The sequence below is a fragment of the Lynx canadensis genome, chromosome A3, assembly GCF_007474595.2.
Source record: "Lynx canadensis isolate LIC74 chromosome A3, mLynCan4.pri.v2, whole genome shotgun sequence".
NCBI lineage: Eukaryota > Metazoa > Chordata > Mammalia > Carnivora > Felidae > Lynx > Lynx canadensis.
The window spans coordinates 65,735,340-65,750,319 of NC_044305.1; the positions used below are offsets into that span (position 1 = coordinate 65,735,340).

Here is a 14,980-nt window from a genome sequence, read left to right on the forward strand (position 1 = left end):
TATCTGAAGAGCTGAATTAAGGGTAGGATTCCAGGCATCATTCTATAAATGAAATGGAAGCCCAATCTGTATACTGAAATGTAATAAAATAGAGACACTTATGCTTACTCAGAACACCTCAGGAAGCTGTTTGGGGTGGGAAATTTCCAAGGCGCTGCTGAGGCCCCCAAGGGGGCTGCTCAAAGAACAACAGAAGTTCACTCACCTGCCATCAAAGGGGTTTGGGGTGGGGTTAACAGCAGAGCTCTTCTGCTGAGCACAGGGTACAAGTTTGGGTCAGAACTAAATTATTCAAGCCAATGGAAAAGAGACTGATCCTATCCTCTTTCACCTGTGGTTGTCAGGCTGCCTTTAACTAAATATGAAGCACGTATTTACAGAATATGGGTTTGAAGCAATACCAGATTGCTATTAAGGCAGCTGTTTGTCTTCGTCGAACCTTGTTTATCTGTGTCATTTCACTTATCTAGGGGACTGGACCAGTCCTTGGGCAGTAGTAGAAACCACAGTGGAACCCAGTCTTTCATCCTGTGCATTAACATCCCATTACTAATAGCAATTAATTCCGTTTATTTATTAATAATAAATCATTATCTGCACTGCTCAAATGACTTCCTTATCCAAATTAAACATCCAGATATTAGGTCAACAACATCAGTTTCTGAGGGCCATACTTCTTCAAGGTATAAAAGAGATTCAACAAATCAAAGACCAACAGCCTACTTCCTACCAGGCACTGTGCTAAGTACTGGATGTCCCAGCTGGTAAGACCGAGTATCATTCATTCAGAAGACTACTCTGATAGACAAGTCAAGAGATGTTTTCGTGGAAAGATAAAACTAATCTGCAGGATATCATCTTTACAAAATTATAGCCATATCCTAAACAGCTCAAGCTCCCTTTAAAAAACCCATGATGAGTTCTTTCTCCATGCAGTTACCTAAATTTCTATTGCATTTATTTTGTCCATGTCTGTATCACTTCTTTGTGTGACCAATTTATAACTCCAAGAGTAAAGTACAATTTCTCTTACATGTTCTAAAATTACATCTCTCAAAGTTCAAGGGCTTCTTCTCTCCTTTAGTTTTAGCACTGGATCATCTGGTGAGTCATTCCTGATTATACAGTATATGAACTTCATACTTTCAATAATTTAATAATGTTCCTGTTCAGTCTTTACCCCATGCAGTAGCTCACTAGTCCTCTGGACCTTTTCTAGTTCTTCATGTTTGTATCGATGTGTATGGTTTCCAAGAGTAGGCAATAAGCAGGTGAGCTGTAGGCTACTCTGTTCTATATATATCCAGGTTGATGCCTACCTACTTCTTTAATAATAAACAAGCCAGTTAAGTCACACAACCATTTGTCATCAATCCATGTTTTCTATCCAGACATTTCCTCGCTGTATGAACTTCCCTACTGCAAAAACAAATGAACAAAATAGCTCTACTGCAGCAAACACTTGTCTAGAACGTTCTTTCAAAACTCCTTGTCTGCTGCTGCAATCTCTTCTCTGATTTTGGTTTTCTATCTACGCTTAAGCATTCATCTGTGTGTTCAAAGCAAATAAACAAGCAAAGCAAAACAAAAAACAACATATCCCTCCTGTCTCCTGAATAATACCAAACAACAAACCCTCTCTTTATTCCCCATACACTTCCATTTTCTCTTTAATGCATTTCTACTCCCTCACTAAACTCCATTTTCTCTTCTGCACTGTAGGGGTTCTTTCTCATCTTTTTTTCACAGAGTCTATGTTAAAAAACACAACAAAAAGAAAAGACTTCTCATTCTCTGGCTAACGTGTGGCCAGTGCAGTGAGGAGAAAATAGGTCTCATAAGCCAAATAAATGTTAGCAATTAACCATACCTTCTGTGCATGGAACTTAAAAATACAGTTTTTGACGTTTCTTACTTAACATATGTCAATTGTAAAAGTTGCATTTACATAGTTGACTGCTTTAAAACTAGACCCCATAAGGTTGGGTATGATTTAGCATGGCACCTTGTGTGTAGGAAATGGATAGTAAATAATTGATGAGGCTTTACTCTAATAACTACATGAGAAATACTGTACTATCCTGTCGGTTATATTTCTTAATGCAGACATCTGGTGGAAGTTTAGTTAACTCTGTGAGTGTTTTTGATGGATGAATGGAAATCATGTGGTGGATTGATGAGAAATGGATGGAGTGTATAGGTTTCAAGTTTTCAGGGGTAATATTCCCTTTGGGACCTTCCGGATAGCCTGTGGTCTAGTAGTCAGTAGAATTCATATGAATATGATAGCAACACACATTTAAATACATTAATTAGTTCTAGAAGTAGATGCTTTTAAGTGTTTCTGTAGTCTATCTTGAAAGAAGGCAGCAGTGTACCCAATCACTCAGGAAAAGCTTTAACAAAAAAGTAAATGAGAATCAGTAGTACAGGTGCGCCAGGTTTTCTTCAATCTTTCGCCAAACTGTTGTCCACTCTAAACACATTTTGTCTAGTTTAGAGAACCATCACTGGCCTTGAAACTCCCCAGAGAAAGCCTCTACTGGGTTTTCATCTTGAATTTGCTAGTGGCAGGTTCAGTGCCAGTTGGGCTGCATGGAGATGCCTTTACACGATCCGGACACTAAGCAGGTAGCCTCATATTTCACTGAATTGGGAGTGAACACAAAATTCACAGGGACAAATGTCAACCCAAGTACAAGGAAGAAGATGGCCAAGTCTAATATTCTAAAATACACAATTAGTCAATGGCTAGGAACACATCCACACATCAGTCTGGAAAGATAAGTCAAACACAGAATGTTTTCTTTTTCCACCTTAAATATCTGCACTAGCTGACTAGACAATACCATGCCCATTGCTAATTTTAGGGGCCTTGGACTCATTTTTACAGTATAGACATAAACTAAATATGAGGTCCAAAAAAGCTAGTGTTTTTAGAACATAACTAAAAGTCCTGTCAGAAGCTGCCTGTTGTTAATGAGAAGCCTGTTGGAATAGGGGAATATAATACAAACCAACTGTCCTTCCCAGCTGACTTAATTTTTGAAGAGACCTGAAAAAACACAGACATGTGATCTGTGGCTTGAGAAATGCCCAAATGAATTCCTCCAACATATTTATATTCAAGCTTGATCCTGCAATGATCTTAAGTTTCTGCTCCAAAGATGCTGTGGCATATGCACCTTCCTCCTGACTGGGCCACTGAAAGGCAGTCCGTCCTCCAGGGGCACCGATCATCTCAGAGTGGCCCACACAGGTTCTATAAATATTCTGCAAAATTTAAGATCCCACCAGCTCTTATTTACAAAGTTCTCTGACACCACTTGCAGACTTATGGCTCAGAATGAAAATGCTTAGGATGTACGGTCTCCTCCCAGAATGTTCACTGTTTTCCTTCTGCTGATTAGAAATGGGAAGTGCGTTAATTTAAAGCAGATGTCCACAGGAAGTATATCACCCTTCAGGTAATTTGGTAACACCAACCACATTTTCAAGTGGGGAAGAAATTTTGGGAAGATGGAGCAGGTAGCAGCATAGCTTTGACTCTCTCCAGGTCCCTTCACAAAAACAGAATAACTCCACAGAAAATCCAAAACCCCTCAAAAATGTTTGCAGTAAAGCTAAGTGACAAAGTATCCCCATGAACTTCAAAACACAAGCAGAAGCGGGTAGCCGCAAGACCGGCACATTATCAGCATCTTGCACAGATGGTTCTGTGCAAGAAGAAGCAAAGGGAAGGCACTGTGTATCCAGGGAAGCTCAAAAATGGCCAACAGGTATTCACTGGAAAGCATCGTAGGTCAATGTGATAAAAACAGCTAAATCTAGGAGAATTTTGTGCTCTATAGTTGGTGACTGCATGGAGCCTTCAGTAAGAAGGACTGAAGAGGTTGAAGTTGTGTAAACCCTATGAACTCTTTAGACCAGCCAGGGCATCTTTTCAAGATGCCTCCACGGAGGAGGAACTTTTGGGAGCAGAACCAAAATTGAGCTGGACTAGGACAAGAAAGACAAAGGAAGAGAAATTTCAGATAAAAATGGAGAGAAGAACACAGCCAGGAAATCCTAGAAAGCCAGCCACCTTGTTTTTGAACACTTCACAAAAACAAAAGGGACTTCCGTGAAGTCAGCTTTCCTAACTTCTCAGTCATGCCTTTGAACTAAACCATGCCTCTTTCTAAAAGGTTAGGAAATCTAATTTTACATAGAAATGAGCAACAGAAAAGAATGAAGTTCAAATTTCATACAAACATTGTGAGAAAAAAGAAACTAAGGGACAGAATGATATTTCTACAAACAATGAAGTCACTTCAGAAAGGCAAGTCCTTAAACAGGATCAGAACAAGTAACCTATCATTTCAAAATGAAGTGAAAGATATCAGGAAAGTTATACATGAAGGGATAACATAAATCAAAATTAGGAAAAAATCAGAAATGAGGAGACAGAACTCAGAAGAGAATTAGAAATAAAAGAAAAAAGGGTGCCCGGGTGGCTCAGTCAGTTAAGCAGCTGACTTCGGCTCAGGTCATGATCTCACAGTTTGGGAGTTTGAGCCCTGTGTTGGGCTCTGTGCTGAGAGTTCAGAGCCTGGGGCCTACTTTGGATTCTGTGTCTCCCTCTCTCTCTGTCTCTCACCCACTCACGCTCTGTCTCTCTGTCTCTCTCAAAACTGAATAAACGTTAAAAAAAATTTTTTTAAGAAATAAAAGAAAAAATTATTTCAGAAGTAAAAATGAAATTATAAGGAAGGAACACAATAGCAAAGGAATATAACAAATAATTCCTTAAACTAAGTGTAAGGTAAAAATGAGGGGAAAATCTTTCAAATCTATATGAAATGAAGGAAGAAGTAAAAAGGTTCAAGAGATTGTGACCAGTAGTGACAGTAGGCAAAGAAGACCCAACAAACAATAATGGGAGTTCCTGAAGAAGAGGCCCAAGGCAAGAAACAAGAACAAATATTTCTTTTAAAAATCTTTAAGAAACTTCCTTGAAATAAATTAATATATATTTAATTATGTATTAAATAACTATAATATATTAAATATAAATCAACATTAAATATATATTAAATAATATATATATACATATATATGTGTATGTGTATATATATATATATATATATATATATATATATATTTATTTAAAGCAAATACCCATAGGAAGTCCATAGGGGTAGGGGGGGAGAGAAAGAAAGAGAGAGAGAGAGAGAGAGGGAACTACATATAGAAAAGCATACTGTGTCCCTGAGAATATTGATTCAGAATGATGAACCAAGATATGGTCTAATAAAATTACTGAATTTTAAAGAAAGAGAAAAATTCCTTTGGGCATATAGTTTTTAAAAGGCAGTGAATTATTTTTTGTTTTTATTTTTTTAAAGACAATTAGGTTAACATCAAATGTTTCAACAATACTTACGTCCAAAGAAAATGGAGTAACAAATACATTTAAGATTCATAATGAAACATAAGCTGATAATTTTACATCTAGAAAAACTGACTTTCGGGCACAAAGGACACAAAGTTTTGTCAACATGTAAGGACTCAGGAGATACAGTTCCTGTGAACACTTCCTGTGTATCTCCTAGAAAACAAGCTCCAGAGTGACTAGAGACACATCAATACCAAAAATAATGGTGAGTGTTAAACACAGAGCTACTTGAAGCATCAGGATTAAGTGAGGGGTAAATGAGAGTGATTCCTGTGTGCAATGGCTATCCTCTGACAATGTGGATATAGTAAAATTACTTCTGACCAATAGAGGCAAATGCAGAGAGCAAATGAAAAAAATGTAACTTTTGGGGCACCTGACTGGCTCAGTGGGTGGAGCATGTGGCTCTTGATCTCAGGGTCGTGAATTTGAACCCCACCTTGAGAGTAGAGCTTACTCTGAAAAATAAATAAATAAATAAAAATAAATATTGACTTTTTTTTTAAATGTAACTTTTAGCAAAATCATATTTGTGGTGGTAGCACTAGTACTATTGTTCTGAACCTGTCGTGGTTATAAAAACCTACGGTACTAAATTCATGTTGGAAGTATTTAAATGAACTCATGAAGTATTTTCTCTTTACAAACATACAGCTATTTCCCAGCTCTGTCCATTGAAAAGTCTTAGAAACAGTTTGTGCCTAGACTGTCATTTTGAAATACCACTTTCTACTTTAAATTTGAACAAAAACCCAGGGCCTATTGGAGAAGTGGCAGATTTCAAGTCTGGGGCATGAGACATACAGAGTGAGGCTGGAGTATCTTGTCATATCAGATAGCAAGGAAACTATCAGATCACTAACTAGGGTCATGTCAAAGAGATTCAAGTACCAATGGAAGAGGCCAAAGATGGGACAAATTGATCTGCAGAAAAGATAATGATTGCAATGACTTGAAACTCATAAGATATGCTGAATACATGTATGAATACATGAGTTCATGATGAGTAAAATAAAAAGTCACCTTTGCAGGGTGATGGTAGAGAACATTCCTTATCTTGGAAACTGGTAAGTAAAGCAAAGAATTAAGCATTTACTTTGCCCTCCTATCTGAATGGTACCATTAGGTTTAAACAACTCATAGATGAGAGGAAGTGTCTTACAGAAATATTCCAACTAATAAGTGAAAAAGAAAGAACATAGAATATTCTGCAGCCCATAATAAATGCATGGTTCTAAGCACTGAACATCAGTAATTGCTGAAGTCACAAAGAGAGGCAACTAGACATTATGTAGCTCCTGATGTACCACTCATCATCTTGCCAAAGGAATCAAACCTGAGCCTCATCAAGCCTCCAAATGCAGCCATCAGTTTGCAGGAAATTGGAGGACAGAGGAACACGCTGAACTGCCTCAAGAGTACATAGCTGGCAACATCCAGGCTGTAGGAAACTCCACTGGTCAAATGCCCTGAGTTGTTCAACAGAGAAATTGAATGGAAAAGAAAAGTTTGGAGGGGAAAACTGTAAGTTTAAAGAGGTATAAAAGATCAGATTTTTTTTTCAAATAGACAAAACTAAACTATCAGGTTTATGGATGCCACTTGGGTGGTAAAGTCATTTAAAAAAATAGAAGAAAGTCACTTCTACAGAGGTCAGTACTGTGATTAGTTTCAGAGGGGGAGGCAGTTGTGATCATAGAGCACATGGAGGGCTTACGACGTGGCTGACAGTCTGTTTCTTGATCTGGGTGATGGTTAAAAGGGTGCTTGTCTTATAACAATCCATTAAGCTCTGCAACTGTTTGGTTTGGTTTTCTGTATTTGTATTTTATTTTATAATAAAAAAGCCTTTCAAAAAATTAAATGCACACATTCTTTGGCCTAGTAATTCCACTGTTAGGGGTTTGTCTTTAAGATAACCTCACCAAATGGGGCTCCTGTGTGGCTCAGTCGGTTAAGTTTCTGACTTCGGCTCGTGGGTTTGAGCCCCACGTCCAGCTCTGTGCTGACAGCTCAGAGCCTGGAGCCTGCTTCGGATTCTGTGTCTCCCTCACTCTCTGCCCTTCCCCTGCTCATGCTCTGTCTCTCTCTGTCTCAAAAATAAACACTAAGAAAAAAATTTAAGATAAACTCACCAAAATATGCAAAGATATCTGTATAGATGTGTCCACTGCAGCACTGTTTTTAATAGCTAAAACATTGGAGTGGTGGTGGTGGAAATGAGTATCTATAGGTGGGGACTAATTGAATAAATTATGGCACATCCCTACAGTGGAATATTATGTAGCCAATAAAAATTAAGATAGGTCTGTGTGGGTTCCCAGACATATCATTAAGTGAAAAAAAGGGAAGGTGTAGAACAATATTATGATGAAACCATATGTATAAACACACACACACACACACACACACACACTATATTTGCATTGAAAATACTTGTAATCATATCTAAGAAACAGTTAAATGCCTTACCTTTGAAGTTGAGGTGGGACTGGAGATGGAATCAAAGGGTGAGAATTTACTCACCATTTTATATGCTTTTATACTTTTTAAAATGATGTGTATATTTTATTTTCATGATTTTTTAAAACCTAGTTTAAGTTTTTTTTCATTGTGGTCCTTTACACTCCTCTCAAACAATGAGTAATAGGCCACAGAAAGGAAGATGTGTTAAAGGAGAAAAGGCCACACTCTCCCTTTAGGAGAAAATGGAATTGGCCTTTTTTTCAGTAGACTCTCTGAATTGTTAACAAAGATGGTCACCAATGGGGGCTGCTTTTGGAAATCCCAAGTGATAAAAATCTCTTCCCTCCACTCTTGAGTACAAATGCAATTCTTTCTTTTTTTTTAGAAAGAGAGAGAAAGAAAGAGCATGAACGGGGTAGGGGCAGAGAGAAAGAGAATCTTAAGCAGGCTCCCTGCTGATACAGAGCCTGATACAGGGCTTGATCTCACCACCTTGAAAACATGACCTGAGCTGAAATCAAGAGTTAGACGCTAAGCCAACTGAGCCATCCAGGTGCCCTGAAATGCAAGTATTTCTAATGCTCAATTTCTAAAGGAGTGAAATCAAGCGGCTGGCATATCATAACAATCCAGTAAGTTTAAGCCTTTCATTTAACAACTATTTGTTAAGCTCTATGGTACACACTGGGAATACAATAGAGAACAAGACAGATAACATCTCTGCCCTCATAGTGCTTACATCCCAATGAAATGTGTGAAAGAATATTTCCTTCATTTATTCAAACAGTTTGCCTGTTGGCTAAGATGATCTGGGCTACTCATTGCCATATAAATGGTGTAAACAAATAAAGCCATTTGCTGGTCAATAAAAGAGACAATGGAAATAAAGATTTCTGGAGCATTTTTCTCCAAAGAAAGTATTTTTGGTCTTGAAGATGACAGCCTATTATTTCTATGCTATAAAATTCAGGGAAGAATAAAATAAGTTGAAGTACGTGGCAGCTCTTAAGGTGGCTCCCAATGATACTACGTCTTGGTTTCACGCCCTTAGTTTTTTATGTTTACTTATTTATTTTGAGAGAGAGTGAGTGAGAGAGCATGGGGGAGGGGCAGTGAGACAGGCAGAGAGAATCCCAACCAGGCTCTGCACTGTGGAGCCCTACGTGGGTATTGAACTCAAGAACCATGAGATCATGACCTGAGCCGAAGTCAAGAGATAGATGCTTAACCGACTAAGCCACCCAGGTGCCCCGCACACCCTTATTTAATCCCCTGCCCTTGAGTGTGAACTAGTCTTAGTGACTTGATTCTAATAAATAAAATACTGCAAAAGTCAGTACTAAGATTAGATTACAAAAGATTAACTTCCATCTTGTACATTCTCTTGGCATTCTGTCACACACTGGCTCTGAGGGAAGCCAACTGCAATGTGTTGGGAGCTGTGGAGAGGCTCACGTGGCACAAGGCACCAAACTGACAGTATTTGGCTAATATACAGTGAGGAGCCGAGGTCCTCACTCCCACAGCACTGAGTGAGCTGGGAGATGGATCTTCAGCCCTGCTGGTGGATGCTTTGATCGCAGTCTTGTAAAAGACAGAGACCCTCAGCAGGAGAACCCAGCTAAGCTGCGTGCGGCTGTAAGCTGCGTGTGGCTGGATCCCTCACAGAAAGAACCTGTGAGATAACAATGTTGTTGTTTTGAGTTCTAAGTTTTGAGATATTAGTTACACGACAATAAGTAACTAATACGGTTGACTAAGCCCCATCTCCCTTTGGAAGTGGACCACATGAGGCAAGACAGTTGCCTTTGAGAGCACTGTCTGTCACATAGGGTGGACAGAGTCATGCCACGATGGTTTTTAGCGAATGCACACCACTGTGCCACTTTGCTTCGTCTCAGCTTCTCTCCAGGGAGCTGACCTTGTCTCTGAAGGCTCTTCGTGCAAAATGGCTTTTGTTACACATTGATTTTTGTTATCTGTTCTGGAAATGAATTTTTTCAGCTTCGTATTTTATTTTGAAACTGCAGTTTGCAAGTAATTTAGTTAAGAATCATCCCAGACTCCAATTTATTACTTTATACACTTGTTATTTTCTGTACCCCTCTGCTTTTCTCCACTGTCTGCATTCTTCTACCTTTCTTTATTTAGAGCTTTTGTTAATTCTTCCAGCTTTTGGTTGAAGCATAAGAATCCACTTGAGTAAGACCTCATATTGCTCCTATATTGCAACATCCTTTTCTTTTCTTTCTTGGCTGGAACTACATTTCTTATTTTATAGTCATTGCTCTGAAAGCTGGTGCATGACTTCCTTTTATTTCTTATTTAATTAAGAAAGAACGAATAAATTCTACTTTTAGAGATAGACCACATGACTACTTTTAGTAGTTTCTATTGGGAGAGGAATATTTGAGTTATGGTTTCTAGAATTTTCAGAATACTTAGTTCTTTGAACAACATAGGTAATTCAGATTTAGGAGGTCTTAACTTAGAGGGAGGCTTCCTCCCCTCACCCTCCGAGAATGTTGATTCCTTGGAGATATGAGAGGATTTACAAAGATAAGAGGAAAGGGAACATTTGGGGTACCATTTTACTTTGTTTTCCAAGTTCTGAGAAAGACTATTAGGCATGAAATATGAAGAGACCCAAAGATTATTTTGACTGAATCAAGAATATAGACTCTCTAAATTACAAACCATCGTTATCATCATAACAAAACAAACAGAAAATACATTTTCTCCTCCTAAAATATTTAAAGAGAAAAGCAAGCCATAGCAGAAAGAACATGGCAATTTATGGCTGCTACCAAGAAAAACACACATGAGATCATGTCCAATAAGTGCTTTCAGAGATCCCAAAAGCTGGCAGCTTGTTCTGGAAGGTTTTCACTTGCACTAATATTTTGCCCCTTTCTAATTATGGCACAGTCCTGAAGCAATAAATGTACTTTTCACCAAACAGCAGTAGTAACAACAAAGACAATTGCATAAAAGATCTTTCAATGTTTATTTTGTTCTGTTTTGTTTGTTTTGTTAGCAACTTCAAAAAGGCACATAGCCCCCAGAGAATCCTACTGAAGACCTGGTCTTCTAGCTATGTGGTGTTATTTGGAGCTGCTCCTCAGGGCAACACAGACGTCAGATATGTATACTTGGGGATGAAAGACACTCCTTTCCAGCTTTAAAGAAAACATGCAGGGATCTGGGAGGAGGCACATGCTGTTTTTCAAGGTGCTGCCAGCCATTCTCAAGCACCCCAAATGAGAAAACATGGAGACCAGAAAGGGCTGGTGTGGAAAAGGGAATGATAAGCAGGGCTGGCAAAAGTAAACCCTCCATGAATTCAGCCCCAAGAAAGTGGATTCCCTATAGTGTAGAAGAGTTGTTAATACTTAGCTTTAATAGATAATAAACTAATGGTCACCTTACCACTGATGATTCCCTAGAGTCTTGAGAGTATGATGATTCAATTTAAACTTGGTGCATCTGTGCTGTAGGGCAGACAGGAAATCCACCTCAGGTCAGTGAGAAGTATCTTTCATGCACACACTGAGAGCTCTGGCAGGGACTAGGCATCTTTAGAAGCAAGAATATCTGGTGGCCCTTACCCCCACATGGGTAAGTCCCAAAACGCATTTCTAGAAAAGGAGGGCTCTTCGGCAAAGACACAGCCTCCCCGAGGGATACATAGTGAGGGGACTGCCCCTCACATAGGGCAACATCCTTGCTGCTTCTGGGAGAACAGATCTTTTTAGTCTGGAAAATACAACTTTCCTCAAACCTTATTCTCCTCATGGGTTTATCTGGAACTAAAGCTTATAAGTCCAACCCCCAAGTCTCTCCTGAGGTAAAGGCATGTAAGCCAGCCATAATGGGAGAGAGAGAAAAGGAAAAATACAGAGACAGAACATAAATCAACATCTCTCAAAAGTTTCTCTCACCAAATTCCTTTCATCTTAGTGTCTATTTTGGAGTCAAGGAAACCGAGACATGGGCATCATGACTGACAGCCTACAACCAGTCACCGACAGAGCTGGCTCCTTCTGCTGTAGCCCATGCCTCTTTGCTTTTCTAATTTCCAATTTCTCTTCTATTTGAAATTGCCCTTGCTAATTGGCACTTTGAGTTTCTGCACCTAGAGTCTTAGACATATTTGGAAACTTCTTTTAAACATGTTGATCCACTCAGGGTTGAATTATTTGTGACAGCAAGAATAACTCCACCCTGGGGCATTATCCAGCAGGATGAGGGATTCAGAGATAAATCATGCAGTGTTCTATTCTTTCTGGCTCTTGATGTTTTCACACAGGAGAAATTTGCTTTTGTTTCCTGGGAGTGCGCAGGCCTCAAAAGACCAGCGTAAGGGTGTCTGTGGAGGGAGGAAGTCAAAAATTCCACAGACACCCTTAGGATGACCTTAGGGAACCTGATTCCTCTTAGGGCAATGATGTATGTGGAGCGGGTGACTTGGGAGGGGCAGGTTAATGAGTTATTTTTATGTACTTAAATCTTGGGTCCTTGGCATCAGCTGGCAAGGCCATATCCTCCCACCGTCTCTGAGAGTCATTGTTCAGCTGCATCCAGGCAAGGAGGAGAGGAGAGAGTGCTATTGTATGTAATTTTAAGAGTCATCATCACTGTATCAGTGTGCAGATGACATGTTCCAGTGGGCAGTGCGGGAGTGAGCAAGATTGTCCAGCTATCTCATATGATACAGGCATGGTCTAATACTTCCTCATGTTCTTTCTTCTAATCATGAATTGCAGAGAACGAGATGTACTGTTGTGCTTTATAATTCAGACAGACAATACAGGTATTGGCTAACGTGGTTTGACACGATCAGCTGCCTTTTTTTTTTTTTTAAGCCAATCTGGCAGGAAAGCATTAGACTATTGTGGGAGTCGTACTGGCCCTTCCAACAGTCCATTAATCAGCAGCAAGATAGCCAAGGGACCACGTTACTTCTCTGTAGCACAAAAAGGTTGTGGTTGTCAGTGGGCTGAGTGGGAACAAAGTTATATCATTCCAGTTCTAATTGATTAATGCTGAAGTCACTGCTAAATAATGATTACCAGCCCCAGGCTCCACAAATCATTCAGGGGATGAAGGAGGACTAAGTTAAAGAAACTTGGGCCAGTGAACACGGATTTTTCTTGCAGGGGTGGGGGTGGGGAGGGGCAGAGGTGTGGAGACGAGGAAGTAGGAAAAACTGGATCTGACTGAATAAACAAAAAGAACTGCAGTTGGGTTTCTCATGGTCCCTCGGGCACTTCCCTTCCTCATGCTGTTGCCTTCTCTCCCTGCCTCTGCAATGCCATTTCTCTGCAGTCAGATTAACTCTGAGCACTACCATCACAAGTACGGTCTTCTAGCACCCTTGGGCCCCTCCCTCTAGACTCCCCTATCTAGCCAGATGGAGTTATTGCCAACTCCAATGATTTAACCCTCCCATCTCTAAGGCTTTCCTACCCAAATTCCTTAACTCCCCCCAATCCTCCCAATTACTCGTTCCCAGCAAAGTACATTGCATAGTGTTTCCCTTGTCCTTTTCTCCCTGTATCTCGTTTTCGCAGCTCCCATGTCCAAGTATGCTCATGCATGGAAAGACAATATTCTTCTACTTAGGTTAGATGACCTTTTCAAAAATGTTTGGTGTATTTCCACTAATCCTGGACACAGAGTAGGTAGGATATTAGAGTTTTGGACAATATCAATTTTAAATATTGCTTTTTTGTTTGTAGTTCTTTGAGACATATCCAAACAACTAACGGGGAGGAAAAATTTTAAGTTTTCAGTCAGCTTTGCTTGCTTTGGTGTCAGCAACCTCTAACGCTGTGTCTTGCCAGCTTTCCACTTGGTGGAAGGTGCTTCCTAAAGATGCACTTTTGTGAAGTCAGAACCAGCGCAGACTGAGCCAAATCCTGATTAAAATTCTTGCTGGCTTCTCCTTATGCCAGTATAGGCCTGTGTTTCCACTTGTTGGAAATATATCTGCCTGTCAATGTAAAAGAACGCCAGTACCTTTTCGATATTACAAACTCACAGTGTTCCTCTTCAAGAATGCGGCATTCATAATTTTTAAGCCTCAAACTTTCAAGAAGTGGAAGCAACTGAATTTCTCTGCATTTTTAAGTAGAAATGGTAATATTACATAGCTAGAAATTTCTATAAAATATGGATTGGCAACAACATTATTTACACTTTCAAAAATGGGTTCTTGCTAAATTTATGCCTGTGTATCAGTCACAAGCTATGTTTCTAATACATTCTTTTACTTCAACCTACTTTTTTTCTTATCCCAGAAATTCTGAATGATTGCTACACTGCAGAAATTTACAGAAGTTTGAGATGAAATGAAATGTTTCAAAACTCAGGTAGACTTAAATTATAATATATTACTGTGAAGAAAACACTCTCAGCTGCAACACCTCTTATAGGAGAAGTTTTTAGATTTTCTAGATATGACAAAGATTTATGAGGTATGATTTTGCAAGGAAAAAGCATTTTGGCAGAAACTCTTTTTTTTTTGTAGGTAAAATAAGAAATCACAAGAGTAAGTACAAGAACTTCTGTGGAAATCATCTGTTAACTGAACAAACGAAATTCATTAAACTCTGGAAAACCAAATACGCATGTTTGTTATTTACTTTCTAGTATTAAGTTCTCTTTATTTTCCTATAGAGTTATGGGGTCTATTATTTTGGAAATGTGCTATTTTAACATGGGGTGTCAATAATGTGGTCCTAGTAATATGGTAGAGAGGGCACTGGATTAGATACCAGATGGCTTGGGTTTCCTTCTCATGCTGCTACTCACCAGGTTTGTGATTACGGCCATTTCTCCTCAATACTTTGGACCTCGATCTTCTCATCTGTTCAACAAAAATAAGAAACACCTGATCTCCTTGCCTCTTAACATCATTGTGAAGACCAAACAAGGTCCTAGTTGTTAAATCACTTTGAAACCGTAAAGTGGTATATACAATTCTACTCATTATCACCTCAGAATTCCTCTCAGATTATATTGCCTCAAATGCATTATTTAGGAAAAGTACAAACTTGAATGCCATATGGAGTC

At 39.2% G+C, this 14,980-nt stretch overlaps 1 protein-coding gene across 1 annotated transcript in view; it reads right to left on the reverse strand.

Annotated features, from left to right (window-relative positions):
- The window catches only part of PIGF (phosphatidylinositol glycan anchor biosynthesis class F), a 106,540-nt gene that overhangs the window by 80,311 nt on the left and 11,249 nt on the right, over window positions 1-14,980 (reverse strand). The window contains exon 2 of the mRNA XM_030310541.1: window positions 14,720-14,774. Coding sequence (XP_030166401.1) covers window positions 14,720-14,740 — 21 coding nt within the window. The 5' untranslated portion in view covers window positions 14,741-14,774. The remainder of the gene's footprint in view (window positions 1-14,719; window positions 14,775-14,980) is intronic.